The sequence below is a fragment of the Phalacrocorax carbo genome, chromosome 15 (genome assembly GCF_963921805.1).
Source record: "Phalacrocorax carbo chromosome 15, bPhaCar2.1, whole genome shotgun sequence".
In the NCBI taxonomy this organism is placed as follows: domain Eukaryota; kingdom Metazoa; phylum Chordata; class Aves; order Suliformes; family Phalacrocoracidae; genus Phalacrocorax; species Phalacrocorax carbo.
In genome coordinates, this window is record NC_087527.1 from 12396842 (window position 1) to 12417283 (window position 20442).

Sequence of the window (20442 nt, forward strand, 5' to 3'; positions counted from 1 at the left end):
GTGGAAACAGGAGCAGGAGGAGGAGGAAGAGGAAGCAGTCCCCTAGGGAGCAGAGCAGGCAGATTGAAATGAAACATCTCTACTTGAGGTCTGCCAGCACAAAGATTGTCCCCAGCTCCCTCGGATCCTGCGGTATTTCAAAGTCAAATGAACACCAGCCAAAGAAACAGTGCTTTGGGACCACGCTGCTGTACCAGGTTAAAACCCCCCACACATTAAGCAGATAATCCTAGATTCAAATGGTACCCACCTTTGTCTGATTTTTGCCACTGCTCCTTAGTAGGGTGAAGCTGAGGCTTCACTCATGTACTGTATTTTAACAGCGAGCAAGAAGAGATGGGTGGATTTTGTGGGTTTTACAGACATGAAAGATCTTTTTTTTGAAATTTGATATCCACGAATAAGTGGAATTTGATAAAGTAACAATTTATTCAAACGTACCATGGCTTTACATAGGTGTTACAAGGATGTGTCAGATCTGTTCTTTAAGAAAAGTAACACATTTAAAAATGTAAAAAGGCTCTGATTTGCCATTAGAAATGGAAAACTAATGTTACACTTCTTTGTGATCAAAAATGCACTTTGAGATTGCCTGAAGCATTTCATACACACGTGGTCATTCTGGATCACTGTTACCATTAAAAATGTGAATGCAACATTGTGAAAAGTCAAAATATATCAATAATTTCAAACCAAAGGAGTTACCCCCCACCCCCCGAAATGTCTTTTATTCCTCAGTGCACTTTTGTTTTAAAAGTATTTTGAAAATAGAAAAGAATCCTTGCCTGGGTGGAACTTCGTGGTTTACTAGAATATTAGAGGAAGAGAAAGGAAGATCATTGACCAAAAGTTTTGCAAGAATGTTCTACATATTTGGCCACCGAGATTAAGATTAAAAAAGAGCAATAGCCAGATAGTCTTATGTAAAGATATACATAATTGGGCAACAACAAGAATATAGGAAAAACATACTGGACCCAACATCCACCTCCTAAATATGGCAGTAATAACTAAGAAAGTACAAGAAACTAGAGTAGACATGTTCACCCCAACAACCAGACCCAGCAGAGGGGTTCTTGACAGACAGCTAGAAGGCTGATAAAATACTTCTATATTTTTTTGCCACTGGGTAGTGGCTGGGTCACATCAGAGCTAGAAGGAAAATTTGCATAGTGTTTTGCACAAGCCCTGCTGTAGAAATAGATACCCAAAGCAGACACGAACTCTGCATTGTGACGGTCTCTGAACTCTCTCAGGGGACACGTTTCCCTGTCCCACAACAGCAGCATGAAACTGTTTTACTCTCAAGGAAATGGGAGGCAGATGGGCAGCGACCCACCGTTAGGGCAGCCCCTGGCTCCAAGCTCAGGGGAGGCACTGGTGTGAGACGTTTAATCCCCTGGTCCTGATAAAACAATGAGAAATCCTTGCACAGATCAAACAGCATCAGGAAGAGCACAGCAAAACGCTCTGCGTGTTATCTCAAAACACAATGTTTGATGCTTCTTTATCTGTGTTAACACACCCTAAAGTCAAGCTGTTCCCAGTACAATGCCCTCACCCAAACCCTTCTTCCTGTTGGCTTCACTTTATCAGTCAGTTGGGGATTTAAGTACATGGCAGTGACATCTCCCACTATTAGGTGAAAGTGTGATGGATGACAGGAACAGCACCTGCAAACAAGGCAGCTCACACCTTGTCAGTGCCAATCACACTTACCATCTGTCTTCCATTTATCTAGCACAGACCTGACAGCCTTCTTTCATATTGTTTCATTTCTTACCACAAAGGAGTCTCTAATGTTTTCTCCATTGAGAACCAAGAGGTTCTATGGGAAGAAAATAAAACTCAAAGACATTGATTCCAGAAATTTCAGTTTTAGTACCCCAAATCTCCCCACCCCTAAAAAAACCCAAAATCAACAAACCAAAACCTAAAACAAATTCATATTTCCCAGCTATAACCAAGTTAAGCTGATTTCTGCTAGTGTTCTTCATCTCCCTAAGTTAATGAGTTATATGGGGGGAAAAAAAATAGTTCTCCCTAACTGAATCTCCTGGTGTCTCATAATGTAGCAGGAACGATAATTCTGAAGTACTGGATCAGCAATCCTGTAGTAAAATCCCAAAGAGCGCAGCTACGGAACACAAAATATGCTCTCAATATGCGCGTCAGTCTACTTCACATTTTTTCTATTACGATGGAGGCTTTATAGTTGCTTGATGTTGACATCCGTTCATCTCTGAGAAACTACAGAATCCCTAGGAAATGTGGAGGCCAGGTTCACCACATCCTTTCCTTAGGCTTGCTTATGTCAATATGGTTGAATGAAACCATGTCAGGCAGGTTGTCTTTCTGTCTTCCTGGGATAAAAGAACAACTTTGGCGTTAAAAAGAAAACGTGTTATTGCATCCAAACTAAAGGCTGCCTCCTGGGATGGATCAAGTAACTCAGGCCCTGCTGTTTACTCTGTCAGGAAAACACCCAGCAAGAACTAATATACTTAGATGGATTAAATCTGGTTCGTTGGAGGCTGAAGTTTACATTGAACTCCAAGGACCAACAGGTGAAGGAGTGCTACTCATTCCACATTCAGGGTAATAAACAGGCAAAAGCAACATCTAGAGTGATTTATACTGGCCTGGCTTTACTATCCCTAAAGGAGATCCACCTACTCTTGTCCACTGATCTTTGAGCTATCAAGCTGAAACTTCCTATTGCAAAAGGATCTTCTTCAAGGCCTACAAGGCAAGCTGTCTGTGCAAACAGCATTTGTGCATTAATAAACACATGGATTCCTTCAGAAAAGGACTAGGAAAGGGACAGGAAAACAGTCCAAACACAAAGACATCTCGTGGTTGGAGCGCTCAATGGAGTGATGCAAAAACCTCCGCTGTCATCGTCAGCCATAGCTTAGGATAAAGGATGGGGAACATGGACAAAGTGTTGAATCACATTTTATGTTCCTCCTGCTTGAAGGTAAGGGCCAGTGGGGTAAACCTGAAACTTGAGTTTCATTGCCTGTTCTTTATGAATGAGAAAAATATAAATTGTAGGAAAATAAAGCTACCGTTACTGTAATGTTTCTTCGTTATCAAGTGATTAGGAGAGGAACAGAAGGCAAACAGACTCCCTTCAGCATGACAAGCAAAATAAAGCTACCCAGTCTATAACTGCATGGATAGAACAGTGACCATGCAGCCCACTCTGACTCACTGACTGAGAGTGACCATCACTGGCTGTGAGATGGACTACATCCCTACACAGCAGCACAGTTATCCTGGTATTCGTTAGCAGAACATCAATGTACTGATTACACATCTTTATGTTTATTGATGGTCCAACCAGCTGTGCTTACGCCTTGCAAAGGCTGGGAGTGAGCCTTTGTTTTGCATGTATTGACAGTAGAGTAGTAGGTCTTGGAGTGCAACAGTTGCTCTTAGGTACTACTGCAACGCAATAAACCATAACAACAACAGTCATCTGTAAAGACCGTTCACGTGTGTAATGGTTTTCTTGATCTGTCTCAGTTTTTTGACACCTGCTCAGTCAACATGACTGATTCTGTTAAAACTATACCAGGTAAGATCCTCTGCCTTGGGAAAGAATTATCTTCTTAATATAACCTGCCAGTGCAATAGGAGGTAATAGAGTACCCTAGAAGTCAATAGTTCTTAAATACTTGTCTCCATACCACTACTGACAATTTTGAGGCCGTTAGCAAGTCACTTAGAAATGCAGGAAAGCTATTTCCCCATCTCCTAGATAGGGAAAATTATATTTGCTTGACTACCTCATAAACAGGCTATGAAAGTTAATTCATACTTGTACAGTATGCTGAACACAGCAGGGGGAGGAAAAAAATCAGTCCGAGAGTGAAGCCTTTTACCAGCCAGTAGCAGAGGTATGATTTCACCTTAGCACTCCGTTAGAAAGGCCATTGCTGTACAAGCTTACATTAGGAAATAACATTTATTAACATGAAATAATAAAGACACAAGACTCATCTTCTTAGGTGCCAATACGTAACTCCCACTTAGTTCAACATGTCAGTATTCTGTTTCTGCCAATGAACACAACCTGACTGAAGTGTCAGCCCAGGAGATCATCAAGCGTGATTCACCTTGCTAAAGGCCACCTTTGCAAAAAGGGCAAAGCTACAAGGCCTGGAAACCTTGAGGATACTGTAAGATTGCTGCTTAAAATCTCAAGGTACTGTAAATGGTCTCAGGCATTGTTGCCTTTCCTAAACATTTTGCCTCTAGCCTATGTAAAAAAAAAAGGCTCAGACCACTGTATCTTTTATCCGTTTTTCCCTCTGAAGGATTAGGCAAGTTTTAGGTATTCAGATTTCCTTAGCACCAGAAGCCATCTTTTGGTCATTCCTTACATTTCGACAAAGACTTTTTACCAAACTTTGGCTAGGGAGAGAGGCAAGAAGAGGGAAGAAAGGTCAGATCTCCTGATCTTTAAATGCACTTCTAAAAATCAGAGTCATATTGAGCCACTAACATAAGATACATGAATTCTAGAAGTTACTGTAATCAGATATAGACTTCCTGATCTGCTAAGGTCATATTGCCAAAAGAAACTTCCTTTTTGCCTATGGTACCATCTCTTGGTGAAGAGATTACAGTAAAGGCTCCAAAAAGCAACAAGGCAGGGGAAGCAACGCAACCTGGAGAGCTAATGCTTGCCAAGGGGCTGTGTAACGCCAGTTCAGGAGCCTTTTATGTTACTGCTGGACAAGATCACGACCTGGTGACCACCAGCCAGGTAACCAACTCGGTGATCAGGGGTGTTTTCTAAAAATGAAGAAATAACCGTCAGTGGAAAAATTTTACATTCCCTACCCTGTTCTTTGCAAGGACGAAGAACCCAGGACAAGTATTAAATTCATTTTTCCATCTCAACTGAGCGGTGGAACAGCTGAAATTTTGAGGCTGATATTCAAAAGAATTAGATTTTAAATTCCTCTTCTCTCCTTAGTTTTAAATTGGCCACAAGATCAGTTAAAACAGGAAGGGAAAAGAGAAGGGGGGAAAAAAAAAAAAGGTGGGGGGGAAAAGACAGTTATGTATATCATGGAAAAGAGAAAATTTTAAGAGTTGTTTAAATCAGAATGTGGAAGGGGAGGTTTAAGTGACAGAACAAACCAAAGCTGTAGAAGAAGGAAGTGGCAGATGCGCATTAGGATTCTTTTCAATCTGGCAGAAGAGGTACAAATTCAGGGTTGGGATACCCTGAAATAGCCACATAAACAAAAGCCTAGAGAAAAGCCCATCTCGTTAGAGAGTTCTCTGTGGCTGGTAACCTTCTTGATCACCACTTATTGCCCAATTGTTTCTACTACTAAAATAAGATTTAGTTCAGCACTAAGAATAAAATTTGATTTAGCTCAGCACTAGAAGAGCACACAAGCAATTTCATAAAATGTCAGTCTTGTTCAAATTTTTTGCTGTATAAATTGAGTGCTAATGATCTTGACTCTGCTACCCTCATGTATTTATGCAGCCTTTTTCATGTCTGCTGGATTATTATTGATTGATTGTTAGATAAAACGACAAATAGAAGTTCATGTAACCTAAACTCTAGGGGCCTTTTAGGAAAAGTTTCCCGATTATCAATGAGCATTGCTTATCCACCACCACAGTTTCACACTAGTCACTGTATTGCCACAATTATCGTCAGAAAGACTACATCAAAAATACCACAGTCAGACAACAAACCCTCTCAACATTTTATAAAAATGGTACCTGCATATCTCTGACCGCCAAGTTTGGTTTACAAATGCAGAAATATCATAGATACAGTTTATACGAAATCTCACCTTTCTTACAATATCAGAGTTTTACAAGTTTCAAGTACAGCCTTCAGTGATTTCTTAAGAATAATGGTGCTTTATACTTTTTACTTCTTTCCTCTGGAAATCTGGTGATAGAATTTGACAGTGAAACCCAAAACTATATATCGGTTATGATAGCGTAGACCAACTTAACAGTATAAAATCAGGGCACTGCTTGCTGCTAGTGAAGCTAAACTGGATTTCCTCCAAATCAAAAGACTTTCCAATAGCTACTCACTCAACAGCAACAGCTAAAGAAAACGTTTAAGGACACAATGCTACGAACATGAAAGAATGAGAAACAAAGGCAGGATTGTTTAACTGGAAAAACAATCCTAATCTCTTTCATGTAAGAGTTTTTCCTCCTTCACAATTTTTAATGTTGATTGAGAAAATATATACACCAAAAGGAAGGTGCTATAAAATGTTAAACAATCCAGGACTGTTCCAATTCATCGCTGATAGGATATATTTCCCTCTCAAACACAAATAGAATTCAAACCAATAAGCAAATCGATCATTACTGCAGAAGCGAGCTAGCAGATGGCCTGTGGGGTTTGGAGGATTAGAAGCGTCTTTTGTATTTATTGACCAAAGACCTCAGATTAGTTCATTCACCTTGAAGAAAGCACATTTTACCAAGATAGATATTACTAATTTCTTCTTAGGAGATGTAGAAAGCTAAGACTAGGACTTCATTTTTCAAAACCTGTGGCTGCATGTAGTTTTATCCTAAATTTGCTTTGGCTGCAGCTGTGATGCCCAAAGGTTCTCCTTTCTGCCCATCCACCGTGCACCAGCAGGCTCCCCACTCGCCCTATCGCCTTGTTGGCCACAGTTTGTGACTCCACTGAAAGTTAATTTCAGAGCTCAGCATCCCCATAAAATACCCAGCAACTTCACGTTGGGTGCAAAGGAAACCAGAACTTTGGTTTGAAGAATTCCAGTGCCTAAATTTAAAGGATTTAAGTTTGAAGATCCCATGTACAGATCTACACAGATAAAGTCAGTAGGAAATACTAGAGAGGGTTGTCTACTTCTTCGAGGACCACAGTTTACTAGATGCCACTTGGGATGATACAGCAGTGAGGAGCATGCATTACCTCTTGGGCTGTTAGGTCACTTTTATATCACAGAATCACAGAATGGTGGGGGTTGGAAGGGCCCTCTGGAGCTCACCCCGTCCCACCCCTGCTGGAGCAGGCACCCCCAGAGCAGGGGCACAGGGCCGCGTCCAGGCAGGGGGTGAATGTCTCCAGGGAAGGGACCCCACAGCCTCTCTGGGCAGCCTGTGCCACCGCTCTGGCACCCGCACAGGGAAGGGGTTTGTCCTCATGTTCAGGGGGAACTTCCCGTATTCCAGCTTGTGCCCGTGGCCCCTTGGCCTGGCGTTGGGCACTGCTGAAGAGTCTAGTCCCAAATATATCCTGTGTGCCTGCGCAAGCAGATAGGGTCCCAGTGGACTGCTCACTTAAATTCAGATAACTTAAATGCTATTTAAGTGTGATTTTGGAGCATCAAGTTCTTTTCTCAATTGGTCTTAGACTTCCATGTGATAATGAAAAGTCTATGACAGAGCTAGAAATAGCAAAGCTCATCTCCCAGCTTCCAATCCTTTTCGTCAATCACAAGGTTTTCTTTCTTCTCTTGGAGTTTATTTTTCCACTCCAGCAGCATCTCTTGAATGCATTAGGTCACATATGTAAAGTAAAAAGCAGAGCTAAGCAGACAGCACAACTAACTAATTTTCTCTATTTAGATCTTCATACAAAGCCATTCCGATTTCTGGCAATAAAATGCCAGCGAAAAGGTCCTCTCTTCAAAACCCATCATTCCCATACCCCTTTGCACTCCCACATGCCCTCTACTGCACAATACACGTTCCCACTTCTTACCGTCATCTCTCCCATGCTTGCAGTGAAGTCATCATACACTATAATATGAATTTAGCTGATCTCAGCAGGGAAGAAAGCACATTCCCAGGAAAGAAAAGTGAAAGCCCCAGGTAGGTAGGAGAACAAAAAATAACCATTTGTGAAGGGTATATTTTGCACATAAATCTACTTGCCATGGGAGAGCAAAACAGTAAGAGTGCTTTCACTCTGCACGCACTTTTATCAGCCCACTGGAAGCTGAGCTCAAGCCTAATCCTGAAGCACCTTGGGCTGCAGTAGTGGTGGGTGAACTCTGTCCCCTCAGACATCACCCAACAGAGCACACAACTGCCAGGAAGCCCCATCCCTGCATTGAGCCAATGCATGAGCAACTCTGGAGAGACCCTCTGAACATACAGGGCTTATGAAGCCTTAAAAGCTCTGCCTTATTAAGTGGTCATATCCAAACTCCTGTTACCAACCACCAGTTCTTACTGACCCTTTCTGGGGAGCTCAGACCTTAAATGCAAGTTTCCACCAGGAAACTATTACTGGGGGACACAAGTATAGGGGTCACAATAAGGCAGCGTATGCTGCAGGCTGCATTGGAGGGAGAGGTGAGGCTATCGGATGCTCAGCGAAAAGTCTAATTACTCCCATGCTTCTGCTGCAGATACTTCCAGCAAAGTGGATTAACTGATCAAAACAAAACCCCAAAACCCAAAACAAACCACACTGGAGTTGGGCTTCATCAGATAATCAAAAGATACAGCTCTCCCCTCACATGCTAAGCATTACAGAAAAGGACATGGAACAACAGCAACACAAACTACATTGCAGCTTAAAATAAAAACAGAATGTGCTTCTCGAAAATGGGAGCAGCATTCGATCCCGCAGCCCTCCCCGTGCACCGGGGCGCTTCATGCTGCCCTATCCACATCACAGTGTGAAAAGGGATGGATGCACCAAAAAGGCACATTTCCCAATGTCCTGGTAAACTCTGGTATCCCGGATTCCATTTCAGAATAAAGAAATTAAAAGAATGTGGTGGGGGGGTTTTTTGGTGTTTTTTTTGTTGTTTTTTTTTTTTTGGTGTGTGTGTGAGGATCAGATTTGGTAAACTAGAGGATCTATAATCATCAGGTACTGTCAGAACTTCATTAATTTCAAAGGTAATAACTATACATACAATTTAGCACAGGATTCACTAAGTATAACTATAAATTGAATAGCTGTTTAAAAAAAAGCTACAACTTTTTCATTCACGAATGTATCTATGTCTGACATTAAGTACCTTAAGGCAATTCCATCTCTATTATTTCTGCATTGATTCATCTCCAGAAACAGGAAAACAAGTTTAAAATGTTGCAAGCAGAAAGTGTCAATACTGTTGACTTTAAAACAAAAAGGAAGGTTATATTTATCAGGCTCAGCAAATATAGTTCTTTTTTATTAGCATATATCTACACTGTAGATTCAGAAGACTCATGTTCCTAAGACTGGAAAACTATGGCATCCCTGCATATATTAATTGTAATATCTGTAACACAGCACAGTGTTAATAAGCAGCAGTCATTTGGGCTTGCAGCGAACTGGAATTGTAATTGCATAATGCTAGAAGCTTCGAAGCATTAATTACTGAAAGCATTTTGAAGGACTGACATGAAATAATCCTTCATATGTTTTCCATCCTTGGCAAAAAACTTCAGATAAATATTTCCTTTTGGTTTCCAGTATACGTATCTGGAAATTTGGAGAAAAACTGTAAACCAAAATATAGTAGAATATTTTCCACAAACTTTAGGGATCTTTTGATGGGAAGGATAGAGAGTCTTCAGTCTTCTCTGGTCATCGGCATGCAAAAAGATGACAACACAGTCTCTGGGACTGCATAGGCTGTATGTCCAGGGCTGGTCAGTGTTAAGGGACTTTGAGGTTTGTCTTTGGTCACAGACCCATGGCTGTGGGCTCTACTGTAGCTTTTTTTGGGCTAGGATGTACGGCAGTATTTGTGCCTCTGCACACAACCCTCCCGCGTGGCCAGTTACAAAGAATATGATGAATAATTAATTTGCATTTAAAAGGAGAGAAGATAATAGGATAAAGGCACAGGACATTCAATCACTTATTTTTATAAAGGCATTTAATACTGCTTCACTGGGAGGATATAAATGCTTGTTGCTTGTCATCTTCAAATAATTGCTGATATTAGTAGTGATAAAATGGCTTCAGAGGCATTAAGTGACTTGGCCAAGATCAAAAAGGAAGCAAGTGTGTGAATTAAGCTGGAAAAAAATAAAAATCAGTCAGTTCCTTAAGACTCAGTGCTCCAGTCCAAGCTTACAACCTGGTGCTTACAGCCTTATTCCATATTTATCCATCATTTACATTTTATCTCCTTCCGTCCTTTCCTCTAACTCTCACACACACACAGACTCAAGACAAATATTTTTAATTTCTCTAGTTCATTAAAAAACAAAACCTTGGCCCTTATGGTCCAACTCTTTCACAAAATTAAAAACAGTCCATCAGTTTCACGTTCACCACTTTAAATCTGCCACTGCGCAGAACAGCAGTATGAGGAAAAAACCCAAAGTTACCTTTCCCTGTATATTTTAGTATTTAGCAGTTTCTAGAAGGTTCCCCTTGGAGACAATTTCCTGTTAGAAAGGGAATAGAGTTTACTCTAAGCATAACTGTTTTGAAGCAAAAAATGTTCAGTAGTAATGAGTAATTTTTGACTTTTGGTTGTTTTGCATGGCTGTTTCTTCTGTTTTGACCTGCATATCCTATATTTTCCATCTGTTCAAGCCATGATTTCCAGTCCACTGGAGCAAAAGCAATGGTAAAAGCATTTTGCCAGCAGCCCTTGGCTTCACTTTATGAATACAGTTCCAAGTCTTGCTGCCACTCAAGGTAGAGTTTCTAAAAATAAGGGACTCTTTCAAAATAAAAATTAACACAATTTTCTCATAAAAGAGTTATATGGGGCAGGGGGAAGGGAAGGGGCCTTTTCCTTTATCGGAAAGGAGCTTAGACTGAGAAGAGACCAGATAGCTGCAGCACATGCTGGCTTTACTGATATTGACGATACAGGAGCAGAAACCACAAAGACATTACAGCACACAACAGCCACCAGCACGCCACTTTTTGTCCCCAGGAGCAGTACTGCCATCGCAATCAGAGGACACAGCATGGAAGTAGTAGCTATTCCCAGTGCTGCCAGGTTAGAGAAGGGGAAAGGAGGAGGCGGCAGATTAACTGACTCGCTTAAAGCCAACCTGGAAGCTTACGGATTATTGGGTACCAAATCTGTGTCTGCAAGAAGAAATCTGATGTCTTCATTCCATGACAACGGCCAGCAGTGCTAGCCATATTAGCCTCTTATTAACCAGATGCAACAGAGACCCACAGAATTAATTTGTGGTCTTCACAAACCAAGGATCTAGCAAGGTTTTCCTTACGCCCTTGGGATTCCCTTCCAAACCTTGGAACACCAAAGTCGGAAACAACCAGGAGTTTGTTAGAGCTAAGTCCCACTTCTAAAGCGGCCTATTGAAGATCAGTCTGGTGAAACAAGGCATCTTGAAACACTTTACTGTCTCTATAGCCTGTAGAAGAAATCTGACCACATAGTGGGTTTTAATGTGCAATCCTGCATCTTCCCCATGTAGTTTATATTGTGTGACAGGTATAGGGTTGGGTTTTTTTCCATTTAGAAATATAAAAACTGGCCACCAGTTAGTGAAAATTCATGTGTTGTATGGGGAGAAAAGGATCGTCTGGGAACTACAGAGACCTTCTGTGTAACAGCTGAGGCCAGAGCCTGCTCTTCCTCTCCTCAAACTGCAGTTTTTTCCTTTAGACTCACCATTTCTGTCTGAGTAGACAAGGTCAGTTATCCTTTCCAATGTGTTATTATCAGCAATTTTATTAATTATTTACACAAATGGGTAATTTCTGATTTTTTTTTTACTCCATCTCAACTGACAGGATGGGAGACCTTTTACACGTCTGTTCATACTCTCATATTTACATGTTCCAACAAGATGAAGTTTCTTTCAATCTACCCTGACCTAATATCTGTCCCTCTACAAACCAAGAGAATTTAAAGTTTGAGAGCTAAAACTCGATCAGGTCACAGAAGAGGTCTCTGATGTCTTTTACACAATGCCAGCTGGGGAGCCTGCTCTGAAATCAGAACAGGCACCATATCACAAATGCAGTCTTTTGTTTAGCTGACCATGTCAAAAGAGAACTATACAGTATAATCATGGAATGGTTCGGGTTGGAATGGACTTTTAAAGATCATTTAGTGGTGGGTAATGGACATACCAGACTGACATATAAGATTTTCAGTCCAGAAATAGGGCCTTAGTTCAGTCAGAGGCTACTTCAATATATAATCAATTAGAGTGACATTTACTCCTAAAGAAAGGGCCATGAAACAGGTGTTAGCATCTTGTCTGACACTGGGATTATAAAGAGATCCCAACGTAAAAAAGAATTTAAGCCAAAAGCATTTAATCAAGCTCCATTTTTGCTCTTACCTGGTAATTGCTTTTTTCCTTACAGTGTAAGGGGTATATAAATTAGCAACCTCTGAAAACTGAATTAGCTATGTACGTGTCACGGAGGGATGAATGCAGAACACAGATACTACAATTCTGACCAAGAAAACAACCGAACAAGAGCTTAGACATACTGTAGCAAAATCAAAGACAGGCAATGGTGCTTTAGAAGCACAGAACAGATATTTTAACTACTCTGATATTGCAGCAGATTATAGTCTGAAAGCCAGTTACTGTTAGAAAAGCGGGTCAAGAGAAATCAAAACTCATGAAAGTGACATGAGTAACAGCAAGCTGTTACAGAAGTTCATGTTTTTAAAAGGTAACAGCAAACTGATGTGTTTGAAGAAGAAAATGCCACATTTTTCATTTTGAACCAATATTTGCTATCTATTTTTATCTTCTTTTTTGTTTTATGATACCTTAGATCTCAAAATAAAAACCTAAATTCAAACACATTGTTTCTGTTTTGTTCCAGAAAATTGATTTCAGAAGCATTCACTTGAAAGTTCAGGCGTTCGGTTTTCATACTAATTCAAACATGGTAAGACTTTTGAAAATTTTATAAACCTGCATACAATAGTTGTCATGGTTATAACTAGCTCCACTTCTACCTGGTCGCAGCTCATGGAAACAGAGATGCTTTGAAGTCAGATTTCCAAGACCCTGCATTTACAGAGTAAAAACAATGAAAGGTTTTTACCTTAATTGTCTTTTAGATAGAAAAGGCTTCTATGGAGGTCTGAAGCAACATCACTTTAAAGTCATTAGTACAGAGAAAGATAGAAAGGGATCCCTGAATGCTTAATATGAGGAACTCAGATTGTCTGTCTTGAAATTAGTCACTCAGGAAAGAGCTTAAATCTTAGGCAGATTGACTCAGAAAATGAAAACCTGACATGGTAAGGAGAGTAGATATCCTACTGGTGTTTGTCCTCTACCAGATGAAGAGGAAATAACTGACCTTGAGTCAGCAAGTAAGTGCTGTGGTTATTCAGTTTATGTATCACACACTTCCAGAGGAAAAATGACGTGAATTTATGGCAAACTTCTTCCCCAGAAATCCCACACAACTTTCCAAGGGATGGGGGTGTGAGGGGAGGAAGGGGAAAAGAAAAAAGAAAGGAAAAAAAGGAAAGAGCGAATGACTAGTTCAAGCCCTTACTACTTAGGTCAGTGGAGTCAAACCTGACTTACTCCTTACTCCACTAGGAGGTATACATCCAAGTTCAACAATGCTGCATTTACAGCTTTGTGCCCTGTTAATAGCTGAGCCCTGAAAAGTATCTAGGTGACTTTAGCCAGAGATTTGTGGAGTTTGAGATGTATAACCACCAGAGAAAGGAGAGTGTATTTTGTCTCAAGTCAGAGTAGGATGTGATTGCTTCGGCAAAGGCCCCAGGCATCTCTAGTGCTCAACACAGCTGTCAACTACGGTGCCTCTGTGACATTTGTAAGAGCAGGGAGTTCACTGCTCCCTCTTATTATGCATCTCCTCTTTTGGAGGTGTGTTTTGTGAGCCTTTGTGAGCTTTGGCACCAATGGCCATTTCTAGGACAAACACCCAAGACAAGTCAGTCTTAATCTCAGAAGCCAGAGTACGACACTTACCTCCAGCTCTAAAAGAGCTGACATGAGTCACTGGTAAGGGATAAGAGAATGAAAACAGCTCTCCACACACCAGTCTTCCATGTGTAAGCCACACAAACCCTAGTTTATAGTGCTGGAACACAGAGTGGCAAACTTAGAAAGAAAAGATAACGGGACACTCTTGCATGCAACGCACATCTGCTCTCGGTTTGCCAGAGTACAGCCTGGCAGCCTGCTGCTCTTTCTGGTATTATATTGGGGGTTACAGTGAGCTTCCCACTGTAATACCCCAATTCTTGGAAAGCAATGAAGTAAGTCAATGTGGCACTTGACATTACATTCAAAAAAACAACCACCACCCCCCTCAGGTATTTTTCATTTTCAGAAATGGTTTTGGTATGTCAATAATACTTAGGAGCCTCAAACATCCTATAAAACAGAACCAGGCTTACAACAAGTTGGGGAGAGACGTTTAAGCATATAAAACCTACTTAGATGCCTAATTCTTGCTCACTTCCTATAAATACCTTTGCGGATTTGAGCTTTACTAATCTTAACATGAGTTCAATGAGAGATTAGGGGCACCACAAACTCCAGCTCAGGAGACTTTAAATGTTATCTCCTATTAGCACACAGATAGGTCCCAGCTCTACTATTCCAATTTTTATAAGTACTCCTCAAAGGACAACCTCAAGAAAAGGCCTTTCTCACTCAAAGAGATCACATCTCAGACAAGTCATACAATATTAGGCTGAAGAATAGGAGAAATGTGGAGTCAACCAACTGCAATACAATTTCTGCAGAGCAGCAATTGAAGGATTGTTAGACAATTTATACATCAGAAAGTGACTTCCCATACCAAGAGTAGAGAAACAAAAAATAAGCTACCAAAGGAACACAAAACAGCCTTACCTCAGCGTGAACTGATCTTCTGTTGAATTTTTAGCAACAGACACAAGGAAAGTCAAAATGTCACCTTGCTTGACAGTCTTTGGCGCATACTGGATGGCAATATTATTATCCAATCTCATTTCACTTAAAGAAGGGCCAGCATGTGTCTGGTAAAGGAAAACACTTCCAATCCTCTGCAAGGGAGGTCCCGACTCATCAATGTCATTACGCCCTGGTCGGATCCCGTTACTTTTCCTTACATCCTCCTTGGTGCATTCCCCTTTCTCATCTCCTGGTTGTATGGCATAGTAAAGCTCCACAGGGCTCCCTTCAGACTGATCCAGTGGCTTCTTACGGCCAGCAACAACTGTGGGGGGGTTAAACCAACTTGGCAGGAGCTCCAGCTCTGCCACACACAACCCCAGATCCCCTTGCAATCTGCAGCTGCCTCTGACTTCCCGCGTCTCTCGGAAGGCAAACACCCGCAGGCAGGGCAGCCGTTCCGTGGTGCTATAGTCATCCCAGTCCCTGCCCACGATGTAGAACAGGACCTGGACTTTGGGCTTGCTCGGGTAAATTTTGTCATTCATTATGAAGGCCTTAAGTTTCCAATTAAAGGAGAACTTGTTAGTAGATCCAAATGGATTTGAAGACAACATTAAGTCCTGGGGCACTACTTGTTCAATGGAAAAAGGTCCATAGCTGGCATTTAACACAGGTGGCCTCTTGGATTTGTAGATCAGAAAGGATTCCACTCGGGACTGCAAGCTAGAATTCCTCATAATATCCTGGTTGGCTTCCTTAAGAAAGAAGGAAACATCCGCATTGTGGATACGATAGGTCACAGGCAAGTAAGTTGGCAGTAAAGAAAATTTCTGTATACTCTCCAGGATCCCGCGACTCTCAGTCACTGTTGAAAGGAAAGGAGAGTTTAAAAGATCAGAGCTTCAAGTCATACTGTGATACAACCTTGCTGACTTTACTGAGGGGATTGACAGTGCTGTAGCTGATATTACTGGCAATAGCAAGCATCATCAATCCACGCAGAAGTAGCCTAGGTAGATGATGATTTATCTAGTTAGCTTGGAAAACAACAGGTCATGGTATGTTCTACATGGCAGCTAGATTGAGAGGAGTAGCTTGTGTAGGTTTACCCATGCCAAAGGTCACATCTTCACTTGCAATACACATTTGTTATTGGAGAGCAAAATTCCCCAGTCAGCATCTGCAACGGAAGATCACTGCACAGGCACATTTAAAAAAGGAATTTGATCGCTAAAGCAAGCTGCACCTGTACAGGAAACCAATGCAATGATTTTACATGAAACACTGCACATGGACCACTCAGAGTTCCCTTCAGCCGTCTTTTCAGCACTTGCAAGCAACACATTGACTTTAAGTGGTTTCCTGCACAAGGCTGAATTTCACTTTAACAACAGTTAGCACAATAACCGTTTACACAAAAGCTCCTTTACAACACACTGGTACTAGAGGGTTTCAAAAGGAGCTTCATTTGCATCCAATTTAGTGTCCCTTCTATTTCACTTCACCTATGAAAAGAGGGTATTTTTCTGTAAATAACTATCAGGATTCACGCCACTGTTGTTGCCTAACCCTACATTGTTCCTTAATACAACTGTATTATCTGTAGGCTGTACATCACTGTGCATTGAAAGAACATTTTCAGTGACACTGAACCTCTTTTACTGTAAGATATCCCTTTTAACTGTGCCATCGAGCAATTACCTGAGGCAGGCTATCTTATTAAAGAATAAGCTCTCCATCCTTTCTAGGAACTGTCAGTCCCAAAGAACAAAGACATACACTGTTAAAAAGTACAGATGCAAATACAATATGACCTTTCCTGCCTGAACATCTGACGTTAGTGCTTACACACCCTAACTGTGAAATAAACTGCATTTTTTTCCCATAACAAACTCAAATCCTTACCCTTATTCAGGGAAGTGACAAAGGGTTACCACAAATGACATTCAAAGGCAACCCAGTTTCCCAAGCTTTAGTCCACAAATGCTTTATTAGTTCTTATTTTTCATTTGGCATCTGACCTAAATATTTATTTGCTCATCAAGTACTGCGGTGGCCTAAACTGATGTCAGTTACTCGTAACCACCAATCTACCATTTACATACTGCAATTCATTGCCAATCCTATAACAGGGTAGAAGAGGCTTGTTATCTTCAAATCCTATGGGAAGGTACTGCTAGTTCCTAAAACCCTCTGTTGTCAGAATGCGAATGTTCACCAAAACCATCTGGAAAATGCCTCTCACAGCAACAACCATCTTATGTACCCTATGGGCTGCATAACCTGAAAGGGGAACTCGCCTTTGCAGGAGAGGAAGCCACACCGATGCAACCCATAACCAGCACGTCGATCAAGGCACCGCCACAACCAAGCAGTTAATGCAGGAGATCTCACCCTGCTGTGGACTGTCCAGTCTCAGACAAGGTGCTTTTCCTGTGTTGCTGTTCTATGCCCAACAAATAAGGGTATGACTATTTATTTCCCCTCACCCCTTCTCCGTTCAGACTGCAAATGCAACAGGCTTATCATACTATTTTTGTAAGAGCATCACGTACAACAACAAGGTTGTGATCTCAGCTAAGGTCTCCAGACACTAACATAATGCAAACCAATAAACTGGAACAAAGAACTTTCTAGATGGAAAAGCAAAACCAGCTGGCTATTAAACAAACAACAAAACAGCAAACCAAAGCACAAACAAACCCTAGATAAGGGCGGGCATCATTCAGCTGTAAAACAGAAGGAACAGATCTCAACACAGGAAGCCAGGAAGAAAGGATTACAGGGGAGAGTTTCACAGGTTTGGACATCTTTCTCTCCATCCTGAGAAACTGAAACTCTTCTCCCAGTAAACAATTAATCAAACTTCTAACAGTAAGGTTTTATTTTAATGTCAACTCTTAAACCCCACCTGGAATCAGAAATAAATTTGATCTGAAGAACTGGGGAAAAGGCCCCGGCACGTGTTACCATGTGAGACTGTAAATTGCAACAGAAATAAAAAGCTGAAGTCCTGTGGTCCCTAGAGGTGGAAAATTCGGCTTAGAACTTGTTTGAATTTAGGGGAAGTCACACCCAAGGCTTTTATGCTTGTTCTTAATCAAGAGTAAACTGCAGAGATTTTTGCATGCAAGAACACCCTTTATTTTAGTCTTGGTCTTTTCAGCATTCAGCTCCCACTCTCTCTCCAGATATTCACTGAGAGCAGATGAAGTTTTTAAAGACTTTTTTCTAGATAATCCCCCAACAAAGATTTCTAACAACTCTAAATGGCTTTGCTAGTACTTAGAGTTGCAGGGATGCATCTCTCCTATCCAGCCCTAAGGCAAAATCTGTTCTGCTGTTGTACTCCTCAGATCACCCAGCCCATAACATCGTTCCTCCATCTAATGTCCCATTTATAAATTCCACACTCATTTTGTACTCCTCCCAACAGCTTGGCAAAGCACCATTAAACACAGTGAGGCATCAAGGAGGCAACTTAGAGAGAGGGAAAAAGCTCAGGGTATTCAATTTTTTATTTCCCTTATTTTGATCGCAGCTCCCTCCCTTGCGTTCCACAGGGAGCAGTACATTATTTTTATATTAAAACTAACAGGGTGTTTCGCCTCATAATTTTTTAATCATTTATTTTAGTGCTTAATTATCTAAGGGATTAAAAATCTTCCCACTATATTCCCCATCTCCACAGGACAATGTTCCTCAGAGTTTGTAAATCAATGACTCTTCAGAATAGGAGAACAACACAAATTTAAAAAAATACGAGAAGGTGAACTGCCTATTAAAAAAAGGAAACAATCTCACCAGATAGAGCAGGGTCCGTTGGTTTTTAAATTTTTGGGCAATGGCAAACAGGTCTGCTCACTGCTACGCTTCCCCCTACCATCAGGCTGCGGACGTGTGCTGAATATGATCTGGCTTGTGCTGGAAGCTGACAGCAGCTTTCCAAACAGCCAAAGGCCAAAAATTCAAACAATTTTACACTTTTATCTGGGGAGAGTTATAATCAGCACAAACAGAAAAAAAATTCTCAAAAACTACACCGAGCTCTGCAGTACCATCTGGATTTTGACCGTGAAAGTTTATTAAGGATTCTGAAGGATAGAAAATTAAAACCAAAAACAACTATCAGTTTCCTTAATTGCAACCAGGACTATTTTTGTAAAAATTATGCATGTTTGTACAAAGGCAGAGTTGCAGAAGATTACAGTTTTGTGTGTTATTGGGTGAGACCCAGCACAAAAATGGAGTTTTAAAGATTTAAGTCATATCATTGACCCTAAATATTACATCCGATCAATACCACCATAATCAAAGTTTCACAGGAATAACCAACCTGAATAAATAAGACAAGAATCACACAATGAATCTCTTAGTTTAGATATGTCAAACAAAATAAAGGGTGGGTAACTGAAGTGCTGTTAAGGAAACAATATCAAGACATAAATAGACAGTTAAATTCAGGAACTGCAATTTGTCTTTATTGTACCACTATATCTGAAGGCTTGTCTGCATGGGGAACTTGGCAGCGGAATAGCCACGTGCAAGAATGCGATGCATTAACTAGCCTTAAGGCGCGGGGATGCACGGCACAGAGTATGTCATACTCTGGGTCATAGAAAAAGCCGTGCCACCGGATTAAAACAAACTTCGAGGACTTTAATCTATCCATAGAAGGGTAGAGACCTATGGTCCATAGAGATCCACTCAACGTTGAATTGATTTCTTGTGGCAAGCTGTAAGATCAGTTTATCTTAAGCTGAGACACTGCGGAGGTGAAACCAGAGGACCACAGCGAGCGATGCCTCACAGCGCTACTGCGCCTCGCTCAACTGGCGTAAACTGCTTCTCTGCAAGGTCTGGTGAAGACAATCTACTGCAACTGCAGAGCGCTGGTACAGCATTCGGGATTCAGGAGATGATCCCCAACAGCTTGTAGCAAACCAATAAAACCTAATTTTGATGCTGTGCTTATGCCAGGAGCTATTATTTCTCAATCCTTTACAACTACGTCTGTATTTGACCTCTCATGCTGTGAATGGTTTGCTGAGGATTTCAATCAGTGGCCACCTGGGAAGAGATTCTGTAGTAGAGTGGTTTTCTTTCCCCTCTTTTTAGTAAATCTTCCCCTGACTGACACTGTTTAAAAAATACTCGTCATTGATGGAAGAAGCAAATTCTTTGCAGGTCAGTGAATTTGAAAAATCCCGAGAAAAAGCAGCATATTCAGTCTCCTCCTGCACAGCCAAAGCTTGCACATACAATATATCCCTGAGCATGGCGTTGTAAACATGCTGCATTTACCTTCCAGAAGGTCATACTGCTTTCTTCATTAGGCTATTAATTTTGTACTGCAGTCTGGCTAAAAACCTTAAATCTTTATTTCTTTAATATCGTGTAACAGCAGCTCTCACTCAATGACAGAAACATTATTCATAGCTCAGTTTTACTGCAAAGTGCAAAGTTACTGACCATGGCTTCAGAAAATTGAAGAAATCTGCCAGACCACTAACTTCATTCTATATTGCCAGATCCTTGGGACTTCATTGCCCTAACAGTTACTTTCTTTTTAAAACTGTTCAATCCATGACCACCCAGCATTCATGAGAAATAAACAACTCTTCC

General features: G+C 41.0%; 1 protein-coding gene across 1 annotated transcript in view; it reads right to left on the reverse strand.

Moving 5' to 3' along the window:
• Positions 1-20442, reverse strand: part of TMEM132D (transmembrane protein 132D) — a 274171-nt gene that overhangs the window by 189835 nt on the left and 63894 nt on the right. Inside the window, exon 2 of the mRNA XM_064466406.1 lies at positions 14794-15682. Within this exon, the coding sequence (XP_064322476.1) occupies positions 14794-15682 (889 nt within the window). The remainder of the gene's footprint in view (positions 1-14793; positions 15683-20442) is intronic.